The sequence below is a fragment of the Epinephelus lanceolatus genome, chromosome 9 (assembly GCF_041903045.1).
Source record: "Epinephelus lanceolatus isolate andai-2023 chromosome 9, ASM4190304v1, whole genome shotgun sequence".
NCBI classification, from domain to species: domain Eukaryota; kingdom Metazoa; phylum Chordata; class Actinopteri; order Perciformes; family Serranidae; genus Epinephelus; species Epinephelus lanceolatus.
The window spans coordinates 3,231,897-3,247,972 of NC_135742.1; the positions used below are offsets into that span (position 1 = coordinate 3,231,897).

Genomic DNA, 16,076 nt, shown 5'->3' on the forward strand with positions numbered 1-16,076 from the left:
ACATGCTATACTATGACGATTTTTCATGGTTTCGGACGACATGTTATACTATGACTGTTTTTCATGATTTTGGACGACATGCTATACTATGACGATTTTTCATGGTTTCGGACGACATGCTATACTATGACTGTTTTTCATGATTTTGGACGACATGCTATACTATGACTTTTTTTCATGATTTCGGATGACATGCTATACTATGACTTTTTTCATGATTTTGGACAACATGCTATACTATGACGATTTTTCATGGTTTCGGACGACATGCTATACTATGACTGTTTTTCATGATTTTGGACGACATGCTATACTATGACTTTTTTTCATGATTTCGGACAACATGCTATACTATGACGATTTTTTATGATTTCGGACGACATGCTATACTATGACTTTTTTTCATGATTTCAGACGACATGCTATACTTTGACTTTTTTCATGATTTCGGACGACATGCTATACTATGACTTTTTTTCATGGTTTGGGATGACATACTATACTATGACTTTTTTTTCATGGTTTGGGACGACATGCTATACTACAACTTTTTTTCATGATTTCGGACGACATGCTATACTGTGACTTTTTTTATGGTTTCATACGACACGCTATACTATGACTTTTTTTCATGATTTCGGACGACATGCTATACTATGACTTTTTTTTATGGTTTCATACGACGTGCTATACTATGACTTTTTTCATGGTCTGGGACGACATGCTATACTATGACTTTTTTTCATGATTTCGAACGACATACTATACTATGACTTTTTTCATGGTTTCGGACGACATGCTATACTATGACTTTTTTTTCATGGTTTGGGATGACAATACTATACTATGACGTTTTTTCATGGTTTCGGACGACATGCTATACTATGACTTTTTTTCATGGTCTGGGACGACATCCTATACTATGACTTTTTTTTCATGGTTTGGGATGACATACTATACTATGATGTTTTTTCATGGTTTGGGACGACATGCTATACTATGACTTTTTTTCATGGTTTCGGACGACATGCTATACTGTGACTTTTTTTCATGGTTTGGGATGACATACTATACTATGACTTTTTTTTCATGGTTTGGGACGACATGCTATACTATGACTTTTTTTCATGATTTCGGACGACATGCTATACTGTGATTTTTTTTTTATGGTTTCATACGACATGCTATACTATGACTTTTTTTCATGGTTTGGGACGACATGCTATACTATGACTTTTTTTCATCGTCTGGGACGACATACTATACTATGACTTTTTTCATGGTTTCGGACGACATCCTATACTATGACTTTTTTTCATGGTTTGGGATGACATACTATACTATGACTTTTTTTCATGGTTTCGGATGACATACTATACTATGACGTTTTTTCATGGTTTCGGACACATGCTATACTATGACGTTTTTTCATGGTTTGGGACGACATGCTATACTATGACTTTTTTTCATGGTTTCGGACGACATGCTATACTATGACGATTTTTCAAGATTTCAGACGACATGCTATACTATGACGATTTTTCATGATGTCGGACGACATGCTATACTATGAATTTTTTTTCATGATTTTGGACGACATGCTATACTATGACGATTTTTCATGATGTCGGACGACATGCTATACTATGACTTTTTTTCATGATTTTGGACGACATGCTATACTATGACTTTTTTTCATGATTTCGGACGACATGCTATACTATGACTTTTTTTATGGTTTGGGATGACATACTATACTATGACTTTTTTCATGGTTTCGGACGACATCCTATACTATGACTTTTTTTCATGGTTTGGGATGACATACTATACTATGACTTTTTTTCATGGTTTCGGATGACATACTATACTATGACGTTTTTTCATGGTTTCCGACACATGCTATACTATGACGTTTTTTCATGGTTTGGGACGACATGCTATACTATGACTTTTTTTCATGGTTTCGGACAACATGCTATACTGTGACTTTTTTTCATGGTTTGGGATGACATACTATACTATGACTTTTTTTTCATGGTTTGGGACGACATGCTATACTACAACTTTTTTTCATGATTTCGGACGACATGCTATACTGTGACTTTTTTTTAAGGTTTTATACGACATGCTATACTATGACTTTTTTTCATGGTCTGGGACGACATGCTATACTGTGACTTTTTTTATGATTTTGGATGACATGCTATACTATGACTTTTTTTCATGATTTCGGACGACATGCTATACTATGACTTTTTTTTATGGTTTCATACGATATGCTATACTATGACTTTTTTTCATGGTCTGGGACGACATGCTATACTATGACTTTTTTTCATGATTTCGGACGACATACTATACTATGACATTTTTTTTCATGGTTTGGGACGACATACTATACTATGACTTTTTTCATGGTTTCGGACGACATGCTATACTATGACTTTTTTTCATAGTTTGGGACGACATACTGTACTTTGACTTTTTTTCATGGTTTCGGACGACATGCTATACTATGACTTTTTTTTCATGGTTTGGGACGACATACTATACTATGACGTTTTTTCATGATTTTGGACGACATGCTATACTATGACTTTTTTTATGGTTTCATACGATATGCTATACTATGACTTTTTTTCATGGTCTGGGACGACATGCTATACTATGACTTTTTTTCATGATTTCGGACGACATACTATACTATGACATTTTTTTTCATGGTTTGGGACGACATACTATACTATGACTTTTTTCATGGTTTCGGACGACATGCTATACTGTGACTTTTTTTCATAGTTTGCGACGACATACTGTACTTTGACTTTTTTTCATGGTTTGGGACGACATGCTATACTATGACTTTTTTTCATGGTTTCGGACAACATGCTATACTGTGACTTTTTTTCATGGTTTGGGATGACATACTATACTATGACTTTTTTTTCATGGTTTGGGACGACATGCTATACTACAACTTTTTTTCATGATTTCGGACGACATGCTATACTGTGACTTTTTTTTATGGTTTCATACGACATGCTATACTATGACTTTTTTTCATGGTCTGGGACGACATGCTATACTGTGACTTTTTTTATGATTTTGGATGACATGCTATACTATGACTTTTTTTCATGATTTCGGACGACATGCTATACTATGACTTTTTTTTATGGTTTCATACGATATGCTATACTATGACTTTTTTTCATGGTCTGGGACGACATGCTATACTATGACTTTTTTCATGATTTCGGACGACATACTATACTATGATATTTTTTTTCATGGTTTGGGACGACATACTATACTATGACTTTTTTCATGGTTTCGGACGACATGCTATACTGTGACTTTTTTTCATAGTTTGGGACGACATACTGTACTTTGACTTTTTTTCATGGTTTCGGACGACATGCTATACTATGACTTTTTTTTCATGGTTTGGGACGACATACTATACTATGACGTTTTTTCATGATTTTGGACGACATACTATACTATGACTTTTTTTCATGGTTTCGGACAACATGCTATACTATGACTTTTTTTCATGATTTTGGACGACATACTATACTATGACGTTTTTTCATGATTTTGGACGACATACTATACTATGACGTTTTTTCATGGTTTGGGACGACATACTATAATATGACTTTTTTTTCATGGTTTGGGACGACATACTATACTATGACGTTTTTTCATGGTTTGGGACGACATGCTATACTATGACTTTTTTTCATGGTTTCGGACAACATGCTATACTATGATGTTTTTTCATGATTTTGGATGACATACTATACTGTGACTATTTTCATGGTTTCGAACGACATGCCATACTATGACTTTTTACGACATTGTATATTATGACTTTATACTGTGACTTTTCTCTGACTTTTTATGACTTTAATAAAGAACTTTCATGGTATACAATACTAGACCTTTTTTTTTTTTTTTTTTTTTAATGACATACTATACCCTGTCTTTTTCGGACTTCCGTATGACATACCGTACAATAACTTTAACAGATTTTTTAAAATGACATACTATGCTATGACTCTTCCGACTTTTATGACATAGAATAGTATGAGTAGTAAGACATACTGTAATATGACTTTTTAATTAAGGTTAATGAAGGTTTGTATTACTTATGACATACTATACTATGACTTTGTTTTAGATGTTTAGCATTTTTTATGACTTTTAAAGCATACTATAACTTTAACGTTTAGTCCTTTTTTTGCATGTTAATGGCAAACTATACTATGACTTTTTTTCCTGACAGTATTTTTTTTTTAAATAATTTTTTCAAGACATACTAAACTGACTTTCTGACTTTCATGTCATACAATGCTATAACTTTTCATTTCGTTTTTACGAATTACTTATGACTTAAAAAAAATATCCCGATTGTGTATTTTTAGTGAGTTTTTTATGACATATTGTACTGTACGACTATGTTTGTTGTTGTTTTTTCTAGTTTTTAATTCCTTATGGCATCTCTACTAAGAGTTTTTTGTATTGTATGACTTTTATGACATACAATACTGACTTTTTTTCTGGCATACTATGGAATTACTTTTTGACAGTATACATATATTTATATTACTATCTGTTCATAAGCTGTTTATCCATCACAGTCTATGTATTTATTTGCGTAGCTGTCTACTACAGTATTATATTTTATGCTCTATTTTAGCTGTTTATGAAAATAAAGAACCTGAAACCTGAATGACTCATCTCCACATTACCTCATTAAAATGATTCAGTATTTTTATCTAACGGGATGAGCTGACCTGTTGAGTTCGTTCCTGATATCGTCCAGCTCCTGTCTGTCCTGGTTCACTGCCTCCTTCTGCTCTGTAGCTAGGTAACGCAGCCTCATGGCCTCAAGCTCCGCCTGCTGCTTCTTGAGACGTGTCATGGCGTTTTCTTGCTCCCGCTGCAAACACACAAAAACATAAACCTAAACAGCTGCACTGATTTGCTTATGGCAATCGAGACTTTAACTGCAGGACCATCACAACAATTTCAAACATGCTGGACTTTCACAACCTGTCCTGACGTCCTGCGCTGGTCTACCAATCAGATCTGAACTGACAACATTTGAAAATAAACCTCTGACCCTGGTGCTGAAATGTGTGCGTTCAGATGCCAAGGAACTGTTTTCCTAATTACACAGAGTTTGGTGATAAATGTGTCTGGTTTCACATTTTCGTGAAACCTCCCTGAGAAAAAATGCTGCAGGACTTGGAAGAATTCACACAAACACGATGAGAAACAGAAAGAAAACTTCATAAAAACGTCTGAAAAAGTCGTATTTCTCTCAGCTGCTCCGGCCTCCAGCTCAGACTTCCCAAAATCACCCATAATACCAATCTGGGCTCTGTCTACTGGCTTACAGCTGGACGTTAATAAATCAAGGAAACAGTCTGAGCAGAGAAAACAAAAACACTAATATGCTGTTTGGTTATAAATTAGAAGGGGTTTAAAGTTTGCAGGTTTACATCCAACAACCTGCTGGGAAATTTTAAACATGTTCAACAAATAACCTGTTCAGCAGATATTTCTTCTCATGGACCGACAAGTGCTGGATGAATAGACCATCGTTCAGCCACTCTGCTAACGGGGCAGAAAAACATGGAAAACATGGCGAGCGTCAGACTGGAGGTGATTTGAGAAGCTGGAATCTGTCTGTGTGTTCTGGTGATACAGAGCAGAACGAGCAGCCGGCTGATTCTGGATGGGAAAACTAACATTTTCGCATTACTGCCTGACCACTTTTCACACGCCTGATCACCTCACCTCCTCACAGAAAAAAAACACACACAATCTCTCATGAACACATCATTCACACACACACACACACACACACACACACAGGCGGTGTGTTGACACAGGCCCAGCTCTCTGTGGACCATTAGCAGTCTGTATTACGGGCCGTTTTAAGGCTAATTACTAGAAAAACAAACATGCTAAACATTTTCTCTAGTGCCCGCTGCCAAGGACAATCTGAGGCCGAGTCCTGAAACAATTAGAGGACGAGGTGATACCGAGGCCTCGGCGGGGGGGAGAGGAGGAAGAGGGGGTGAAGGAGAAAACCTACTAAAACTCAGGACCCTGAAGCAGATATTTCACAGTTATTACATCATGAATCTTCCAGAAGCTCCAGCTGAGGACCAACTCCGCACATACACTGATAGAAAGGTGCATTTTAACTGTAATAATATAAATATCACTTCCATTATAAATTATATTTTTGGAAAAGGAAACACTGACTGACACCACAAATGGCTTTCCAGTTCTCTACAAAACAACTTAGACTAACAAGAGCTTAAGAAAAGCAAAGTTTGGAAACATAAGTACCTAGGCTTCCTGCAGATCCTTACGAAGCCCTAAAAGGTATTAAATTCATTATACTAAAAATAAGGCCTTAATTGGTATTAAATGTCTTAAAATCAGTCTTTCAGAAGTCCTAAAAAAGTCCTACGAATGGGAAGTAGGATTTTATCAATTGTTTTTTTCCTGACGTTGCATTCAATGAAATTTGGCTGTTTAACCAAGATTTCATAGCATGGCTGAATCTGGTACGAGGTAATGCACACAAGGCTTTGTGTATTTTATGTAAAACATTTATCAAACTTGGCATGATGGGAATTAAAGGTAGGCAAACATAAAATTGCCAAGAAAACCTGGCAACAAATACCAGGTATTTCCAAATAAATCATGTTTTATGTTACAATAAACATTCGGGCAAAACTGTCACAAACCCTGAGTAACTGATGTTGGTTCGTGTTTTTCTTTCCTTTAATTTTAGTTATTATAATATTGGTATTAAATTTAAATCCACGTGGTATTAAAAAGTCTTAAATCTAACTTGCCTTAAGCCCCGATCGCACACAAAGCGCTTTAGCAGCTGGAGGCGTTTTTTTTTTTTTAAATTGATTTAAATGAGAATGAAGCTTTTTGCTCACTGTTTTTGCGTTGTGACGCACCTCGTGTTTCTGCGGTCTAAGCGCCTGGGATTTTTGCCAGAACGCTCTGAACACCTCGAGTTGAAAAATCTCCACTCAGAGCAGAAAAACTCCCCACGTCATCTCCGCCTTTTCTCCATTGTCCAATCAGATGATTTGAGAGGCGGGCCTTGTGTGGTGGTCATGACAACAAGTTCACAGTTGGTAAACAATGGAGGAGAAACTGGTGGTAGTGGTTGCTGGATATGCAGAGCTATACGGCCTGATGATAGACATCAGGTTGTCAAACTGCCCCTGAGTCACCCTAAAATATGCCTGTAAACATCCATGATGGAGGAGAAGCTCCTGGACCAACTGGTGGTACTCCCCATGATGTCAACAGTTTTACAGACAACTCTTTTGTAATGTTGGTTTCTGGGGCAAAGTATGTCATATCCACTTCTCTTATTACATCCATGGTTATGTCGTATGTGGGTCACCTGACCTTTAGTCTATGTTCAGACTGCAGGCACATTAAAATCTGTTTCTCAAATAAGACTGTCCACATTGTCATTATAAGTGATCAAAACTGATTTGTAAGTCCAGACCCCAGTCTATCTCCATGGGTTGCTGTGGTAATGATGTCAGTAACTACACAGCTATGCATGTGACGTGGCTTTCCAACGGGAAAGCGTGAGAAATTGAGGTCCATTATTTCACCCTCCGAACAATTGTGCTGTCAACTCACGAAGCACTGTGATGTTCTGAGCTGCAGTCACAGTGAGCTTCACTGTGCAGCGAGAGGTGTGGTGACTTCCACAAAGTCCTGACTGGTGGGAACAAGTGGTCCTCGGGACCTCTGGGTCCAACGATTAGCAAAAATTACTCATGTGTGAACCTGGATTTGCCAAAAAACAGATGTGGGCTGGCAGTCTAGACACGGCCTTAGTCAGCCTCCATATGAGCATCAATGTTAAGTTCACATAAACATCATGATGAAGATGAAGCACAACATTCAAAGAACATTGTCATCATGGCAGAAAGTTCTGTGCTCGTTATGTCTTTTCTTTTTTTTAAATCAGACATGTGACATTCCTCACATCAGCTCACACTGGAAACACAGTGTCTGTATCATGCAGCTCAAGACAGAGGCACTAAAAGATGGCGTCCAGATCAAAGAGGCCAGATGATGTTAAAGTGTAGACAAGCTGTGAGCCGCAGAAGGATTGAAAGCTCTGACAGGAAGTCCAGGAGAGCAGGATCCAGGTTTCAGATTTTTGGGATGGATGACCAAAGAATGACTTCTCCTCCCCCAGGCTCTCCTCCGCCTTCCCTCCATCACTCGCCTCCACTTTCAGAGGTCAACAGTCCCGAGCAGCTGGGGGAGGACGGCTCTTACATGAGAACACACTTCTCTCAGCTCAGATGGAGTTTTCTGAGCAGCTCTCCACCTGTGGGAGTTCAGGGGGAGTTTTTCACCGAGGTTTTTTGGGGATGTGATGGATAAAACACGACCAGAGACAAATGAGTTTCAGGAAAAAAAATGCTGAAAACACAGAAAAAATATGACTAAATATAAAATGTCTGTGTTTTGCAAAGAGCTGACAGACTGAAGCTGAGGTAGCTCTACACCTGAGGGGGTTCAGGGAGTTTTCCTGCTCTAATGTACGGGAAACTCAAATATCAACATAATCTAAAAAGGGAAAAGAAACCAGGACTGATTAAATGACTTAACTTCTATTCTACAAATCCAAATCTTCTCATGGCCGTCACTTTATTACCTCCGCCAAAGAGGTTATGTTTTCAGTTTGGTTTGTTTGTCAGCGGGATTACAGAAAAAACTACTGGCCTGATTTTCATGAGACTTGGTGGACTGGGACCTTGTTCATTTTGGATCTGAATAACAAATTATTTTTCACATTCATTTGCATTGTGATATCGTGCATTTGGCCTTTGCTGATGTCTGCACTCTCTGAGAACCTTAGTTATTATTATATTCTATAATGGAAGTAGAAATGTCCATAAAAATGTTGCAGAACCCAAAGGAACGCCTTCATATATCTGATGAAGTAGCGTGCAAAATGCTTAGATTGCTCTCTTTTGTTTTTAAAGTAATCTATCACAAAAATAGTGTCGGCCTAGAATCCTAGCTACTACTGTTTGTAAACCCGACCTTTGACTTCCTTATGGTTTAATGTGTTTAACATGCACCAGTCTGCACCCAGGAGAGAGGCACCGCTGTGCACGGGGTGTATTCAGTTCTTTGAACACCTTCATATGTCTCACTTTGTCTGACCAACAGTCCAACACCCAACAATGTTTGATTTTTAATGACAGGAAGGCAAGCAAGTCCTGAAATAAGGAAGCTGAAACCAGAAAATATTTGACCCTAATCTGCAGACTATTTCTAAAACCACAAACCAACACTTTGACTATATTTGGTCTGTTTTATATTAAAAGAAACTTGATACAGCATCGTATCATGATATTTTGCATGGCAATAATCTATCAATACACAGATGCCAGATATCTTTTTTTTAAATTAATAATAATAATTTTTAAATTAATTAAAAATATTGCAAATGTAAATTAAACTTTTGGTAGCCTGCTAGAAAGATACTATCAGTTTGTTTTTCAGTTCACTAGATACATTTTGCTGAGATGAACAGAAAACGTTATTTTATCAGATTAAAGCAGATGTTGTAGTTTTTCCTTTGCAGTTGGAAAAAACATAAATTGCAACACATTCAAAAGTGTATGATATCGCAATACTCAGGTGTAACATTCCTGGTTACGTTTTAAAAAGTCACTGCAAACAAACAAGATGCAAGATGCAAACAAGATTTAAGTTGGAAGTTAATTAAAGTTTGAGCGCAGAGACAAAAGCAGTGCTTTTACTCTTCAGAAAAAAAGTGCAAAATGATTTTGCTGCTGATTGTGCACAGAGCCAAAAAAAAAAGCTACAACTGCCAATGCAGCTAAGATCAGAAATTCAAGGGAACACAGGACCAAGTGTGGGACTAATCTTCTTAATTACATTTTATACAACTAAGGCTGCAGCTAATGACTATTTTGATTATCAATTAATCTGGTCTCTTTATTGTGAAAACAGCAGGGTTGGGCGATATGTTTAAAAATTTCCAACCAGCCACCGTCAGGCCATCAACCGGCGGTTGTCGATATATTCGGCAGTTGTGTGTGTGGCGGAGAAAAAAAAAAAGAGGGGGGATGTTGCATTCATGTGATGTCAGAAAGAATCGAAAAATGACTTTCAGAATGGGATAATTCACATTAACGACACCTCATGTCAGAAGAACAACTCGGCAACTCAGATCTCCCGACACCACATGAATGCAGCAAAAAAATGCAGCGTGCTTTGCGAGCCCACTCATGTCCAACATGGCACGGAAATATCTGTGCATACCGGCAACAAGCACGCTGTCAGAGAGGGTGTTTAGCACGGCTGGTAACATTGTTAACCATATGCGCATATGAATTCACGTTACGGCCGGGTTCCACCGGCTGCAAACGTAAGCATCACGTCAAGCGTCTTGTTTACCGTTTGCTGAGCCATGATAGTTAAAGCATTTTCCACCTAAGTTATTACATGTATCTGAGTAATCTACAAGTTTACTGTACTGTTTGTCATCTACTCACTTTCAAATGTCCACCACGGACATTTACACAATGTCACGGATAAACATGGGTAAATGCATGAAAATGAAAATAATCACATATCACCTCTGATAATGGTTTATTCATTTAAAAACACATTGTGCTCGCTTAGCACACTATTTCATGTAGTTTTTATCTGCTGGAGGGTCGCGTAGGGGAGCGTAGCGCGACAAAAATAGAGGAGCATCCTAAAATAGAGAGTTGTCGCGCCGCTCCCGTTGCCAGTGGACCCAGGCCGTAACTTTCAGCTCCGCAATCACTGACGTGTTTTGTGAAAGACTCGTGGGAAATCAGCGTGAAGCTGCCAGTTCCAATACGCACACACTTTGAATTGTGCTCTACATAGTTATTATGGACTATATGTACCGAGTTTAATTCTGTGGAGACAGACCATTAATTTAGCAAAATAAAATGACAAAAATTGCCCAAAAAAATTGCCAAAAATGAAACCAACCGTGATGGACTCAGCCGATGGGCGATTGGCAATATATTCGTCCAATCGCCCAAGCCTAGAGAACAGTTTGGCATCTAAAACGTCAGAAAATAGTGAAAAATGCTGATGACAATTTTCCAAAGTGCTGATTTCAGATGTTTGATTAACCATCAAATGAGAGAAACAAAAGCAGCAAAATCATCACAAATAAGAAGCTGAAACTTCACAGTTTGGCTGATATGAAACAAGTATCAAGTTGCCATTTATTGTTGAATTGATTTAAGATAAGAAAATATATGTTGGTAGAGCAATCAGCGGTCTGGATAATCCTGTAACTAACCCAGAAGATGGGAACTGCTCCACACAGGGTTAAATGTCTCCACAGCAGTATTATATCTGAGTGTGTGAAGGGTTAAGATCAGTGTTTTCAGACTGCTCTGTCGGGTTTTTAGAACGATAAGTGAAAGATAAGAGACACAGGAGCAGAGTTTAAGAATGTTGTCTGTCTGTCTGACATACAAGCTGCGGCTCTGCAGCAGAAACATGCTAATATGAAGCACTCTGATGGAGTCACGTAGTATTCTGTCATTATTTCTTAATCTCAGTAGATTTTGACTTTAAAAATAACATTGGAATTAACTAAAATAAAACAAATAACTGAGACAATCTTAATGCAAACTTAGTATTCTGTTCACCACATACTAATCATCATGTAGCCTCTCATACTAATCACAGACTGCTTCACTTTAGAAAGACGTTTTCAAGCATCAAACTCAGGTAAAACCACATAAGCCTCTTTAGATGTGTCACAGTACAGCTCTGCTCTGAGGACATGTTTCAGGTCTCTCATACGACTTCTAATTCTGCTGAATTTGTTTTTCTCACCTGCTAATATCTGACAGCAGGACTTAGAGATCTGTGGTGTGAAATTCTTCTTCGTACTCTTATCATTACATTTCTGTAAATGAGACTTTGCCACTAACTTGAGAGGCAGTGATTACGCTACTGATCAAATCGAACATACACACAACTCCTCGTTACCAGCTGACGTTCATCAGGCTGAAACAAACGATTCACAACAAGTTTGTAAAGTAAAAGAAGTTTAAGTTTGGATAATGAAAATGTTGCTGAATAAATACTTTTAAACTTGTTCTTCTTTTTTTTTTAACTTTTTATTTATGCTGTGCAATTCATACCTTCATCTTTTCACAAATAAGCATTTCGCATTTCTCTTTGACTTTGTATGAATTTAAGTGAAGAAAAAAACAACAACGATACAATAAATCAAATACCCAAAAACTTGTTCTTCTATGAGCTACAGCTCTGTCTCCCTCCTGGGCTGTTGTTGTTTTTGCAGTCTGGGTTTGTTTTTTCCATCTGATGCAACTAGTGTCTAAAAGCTTTACAAAACACATCGTTATATTCATGTTCTTATTCCATAAAATCCCGTGTTTGCTCCAGAATATGTATCGACCTCTCCGACCCTCCCTGTCTGGAACACACCCTTTACACTGGAGCTCCAGGACATTCCAGGACTGACCAGTGGGAACCATCAGAGAGTCTCCACTGAGACCAGTAATACTGAAATTCCCTCAGACGACATGTTACATCTGCTGTTTGACAGACAGCTTTATACAAACAGGCTCGTGAGAGGACAGTTTTAGTCCAGGCGGCCACAGAGAGACTGAAGCCCAAACTCTGAGTGACAGAAAACGAGATGTAACAGTAGAGCCGGGTATCGACCTCAATACTTTTTGACTTTATACTAGAATGTGTCGCTACATACGTTCAGACTTTTAGTTTTCCTTCCATCAGATATTTCCTTATCTGTGTCAGAATTGTACTAATTTTGGATCCATAGCGTCCTCAGATTCAGAATCTGTACAACACGACTTCTGTCTCATAAACCCAAACCGTCTCAATAAACTACAGCTCCTCTTGTACTCCATTCATAAAAGTTTATCTATAGCAAGATGCAACAACAGTCCTCCTTTTCTCATTCTTTCTTTTCTATCGAGATTATTAAACATGTAATAAAAAGTATTTTGTCTGTACAGTGTCTCAAAGCCACTTCCCAACAAGAAAAAAGCTGAAAATGTTTTAGCATCTGAACTTTTCATTTACATTTATTAAGGCAAACTTACAACTTTGGAGCAGAAATAATTCGACAATTAACCGTCAACAATGTTGGTTCTGTTTCAGTCTTTAGCAAAGACTGAGAGTAAAGGACTGTTGGTCAGAGAGAAAAATAGATGTCGCTATGAACTCTGGGAAATTGTGACTGACTTTTTTCACAATTTTCTATAAATTTTATAAACTTATTAAACCAATTAATCTTTATCACGACAACAAAACAACAACAGGTCTAGTGCTGCACGATTTATCTAATCACAATCGTGATGTCAGGCTGTGCGATCACATAACCGCATAAAAGGCTGTGATTTGCGATTTAATGTAAATAAATGTTAACGTGTGTGCCTGTGGACGTGACTACCTCTCCTGTAGTGTGTGGAGTTTGTTGACATTACGCCCACAAGCTATCCTGGTGTGTGCAGCACGTATGGTCAGGTGACCATTCAGCGTGCAGCAGTGACCAACATAGACGCTGAAGACGAGCATAAGCACGACCAAGAACAGGCTGAGTTGGTGGCGAAAAAAAAAAAACGCAACGTCTGTTACATGGCAATACTTTGGATTCAGGTACGGCGACGCTGAACAGAAAGACGTGCTGTGTAAAAGTTTAAAAGTTAAAGTCGTCACGTCCCGCGGCAACACGACCAATCTATATCAGCACTTGAGACAGCACAGAGAGAAGTAGGAAGAGTGCATGTGAGAGAAAGCCGAGCCGTGTAACGTTAAAGACAAAGAGACAACTGAAAGCCGCCAGAGCCTCATAAAACAACATCCAAGCACAGTTACACAAACATTTGTAAGTGTCACGGGGAAATCATAGACTCCATAACAAACTATATAATAACAAATGAAAAACTGAGCAACTTTGCTCGGGTTCGGCCCACTTGACATGCTGCTGTGTCGTGCTATGGCGTGCTTGAAATTGTCATTTACGTGACAACGCCTGAACGCAACACAGGCTCGCTCCGCTGTAGATATAGTGCCGAGCTGCGCTGCTGTGTGAGCAGCGTTTTTGACTGCGCTGTCTGTTGATGGTCATGTACACACTGTCCATGACAATAACTATGTCAGGTCAGGTCAGTGACCCTGATATAATGTAGGGAAACACTGAATCAAGCAAGAAGACTCATGATACCATTTATTTATTAAATTGTAATCGCAATCGCAAATCGCGATATTGTCCACTCAAATCGCAATCGCACATTTTTATCAAATCGTGCAGCATTAACAGGTCTTTATCAGGATGTTTATTATAAGGCCACTTCACAAAGGATGATAAACTGTGTGGTGTCCAAACTATTATTCCTCTCTTCAAGGTTTGTTTCCGACCAGTTTTTTTTTTTTTTTTTAGGTTTTTTTTTTCAGTGTAAACTTCACACTAGCACTGTTGCTATGGTTACCTGAACTTCAATAATGTCACATGACAATTTAGACAATAGTTAAACTGTCTTTATGTTTTGCAGTTTTAATGGTCCCCTGCCAGCCAATCAGGAACAAGTATTTTCAGCTGACATAAGAGAAGTTTGGCTTTTTCTGTCAAAGAAAAAGAAAAACATTTATATAACCCCCCAAAAAAGGTATCACAATGTCACAGTACGGTTTAATATTTGTAACAAATCTCCACTGGTTAGTGGTGGAAGCAGTGATGTCTTTTTACTCTAATTCACAGATTTAGAGATTTAACATCAAACATTTACACAAAAGAGACCAGCTTTAATCACTGAGGGACCTATTTGTTTTCTGTCATATTTATAATGTTACAGTGATGGACGTTCATATTACACAAGACTAGCTGACATCAGCTTGTGACACAATTCTTCATATGGTCATCTGCTACCGGCACCCTACTGCAAGTGTTCACAGTGCTACATGTGGCTACATGCTAACGTCAGGGAAGCATGTATTGGTTATTGTTGTGATTCATTTCTCCCTGTGCTGGAACGTGTCCGGCTGTTTTTAGAAGATTATATTTGTGATTTTTCACTGTAAAAAGTGTCACTATGCTATGTTACAGTCATTACAGCAGCTGCAATGGCAGCGCAGAGACAGTGAGAAGCAAAAGACCTGGAAATGCTGACCAATCGGAGCAGACTGGTGGGGTCTTAAAGAGACAGGTGCTAAAATGTAGTGTCTCAGACAGAGGGTGAATCCAGGTGTCCAATCATAGACACTATAAGGAAAGCGTTTCTTTGAACATTAAAGCAGGTAAACATGTTCTAGCATAAACCCAAACTACAAGTATAAACCTGACAATGAGCAGAATAGGCCCTCTTTAAACACCTGAAGTCCACTGGATCTCATTTACTGAACATCATTATGACAGCAGACTTTCCTGCAGGTTCCTGGTTCGGTAAACTGGACTGTTGTGCTGATGTCTCATGTGACTGTTGGTTTAACAGATATAAATATGTGCTTCTTTCTTTATTGCCCATGAAAATGACCAAGTTTAGTTGTCTCTCTCGATACAACCAGCTTTTAAAAAGCCAAATTTAGTTTCCTGACCTTCCACTGAGGCTGTAAAAATACCAAATTTAGCTTCTAGGCTCAGAACTTTAATCTCTTTGTCCCAATATTTTTGCTTTGAAAAGACCAACTTAAGCTCCTTGTCCCAATATTTTGAATTTAAAAAGTCTCTGATCTAATACCTCAGAGCTGTCTGGACATTAATTCTCGCCCCACACCTCCTGGGTTGAAAAGCACATTATTCCTCGGACAAGAATTTTTATGATCCGACTTGAGCTAAACAGCACGCCATGCGAGGCGCTGAGAGGAGAGAATAAATAGGCGAGGAGAGGCCGAGAAAAACCAAACAAGAGCCGGCTTTAAAAACCGCCGAGCGCCAAGACGGATGGTCGTGTAAACACAGGCCTGAT

At 38.2% G+C, this 16,076-nt stretch overlaps 1 protein-coding gene across 2 annotated transcripts in view; it reads right to left on the bottom strand.

Moving 5' to 3' along the window:
• cep120 (centrosomal protein 120) overlaps window positions 1–16,076 on the bottom strand; it is a 46,418-nt gene that overhangs the window by 3,936 nt on the left and 26,406 nt on the right. For both annotated transcript variants that reach the window (XM_033618924.2, XM_033618921.2), the window contains exon 19: window positions 4,806–4,951. In XM_033618924.2, the coding sequence (XP_033474815.1) occupies window positions 4,806–4,951 (146 nt within the window). The remainder of the gene's footprint in view (window positions 1–4,805; window positions 4,952–16,076) is intronic.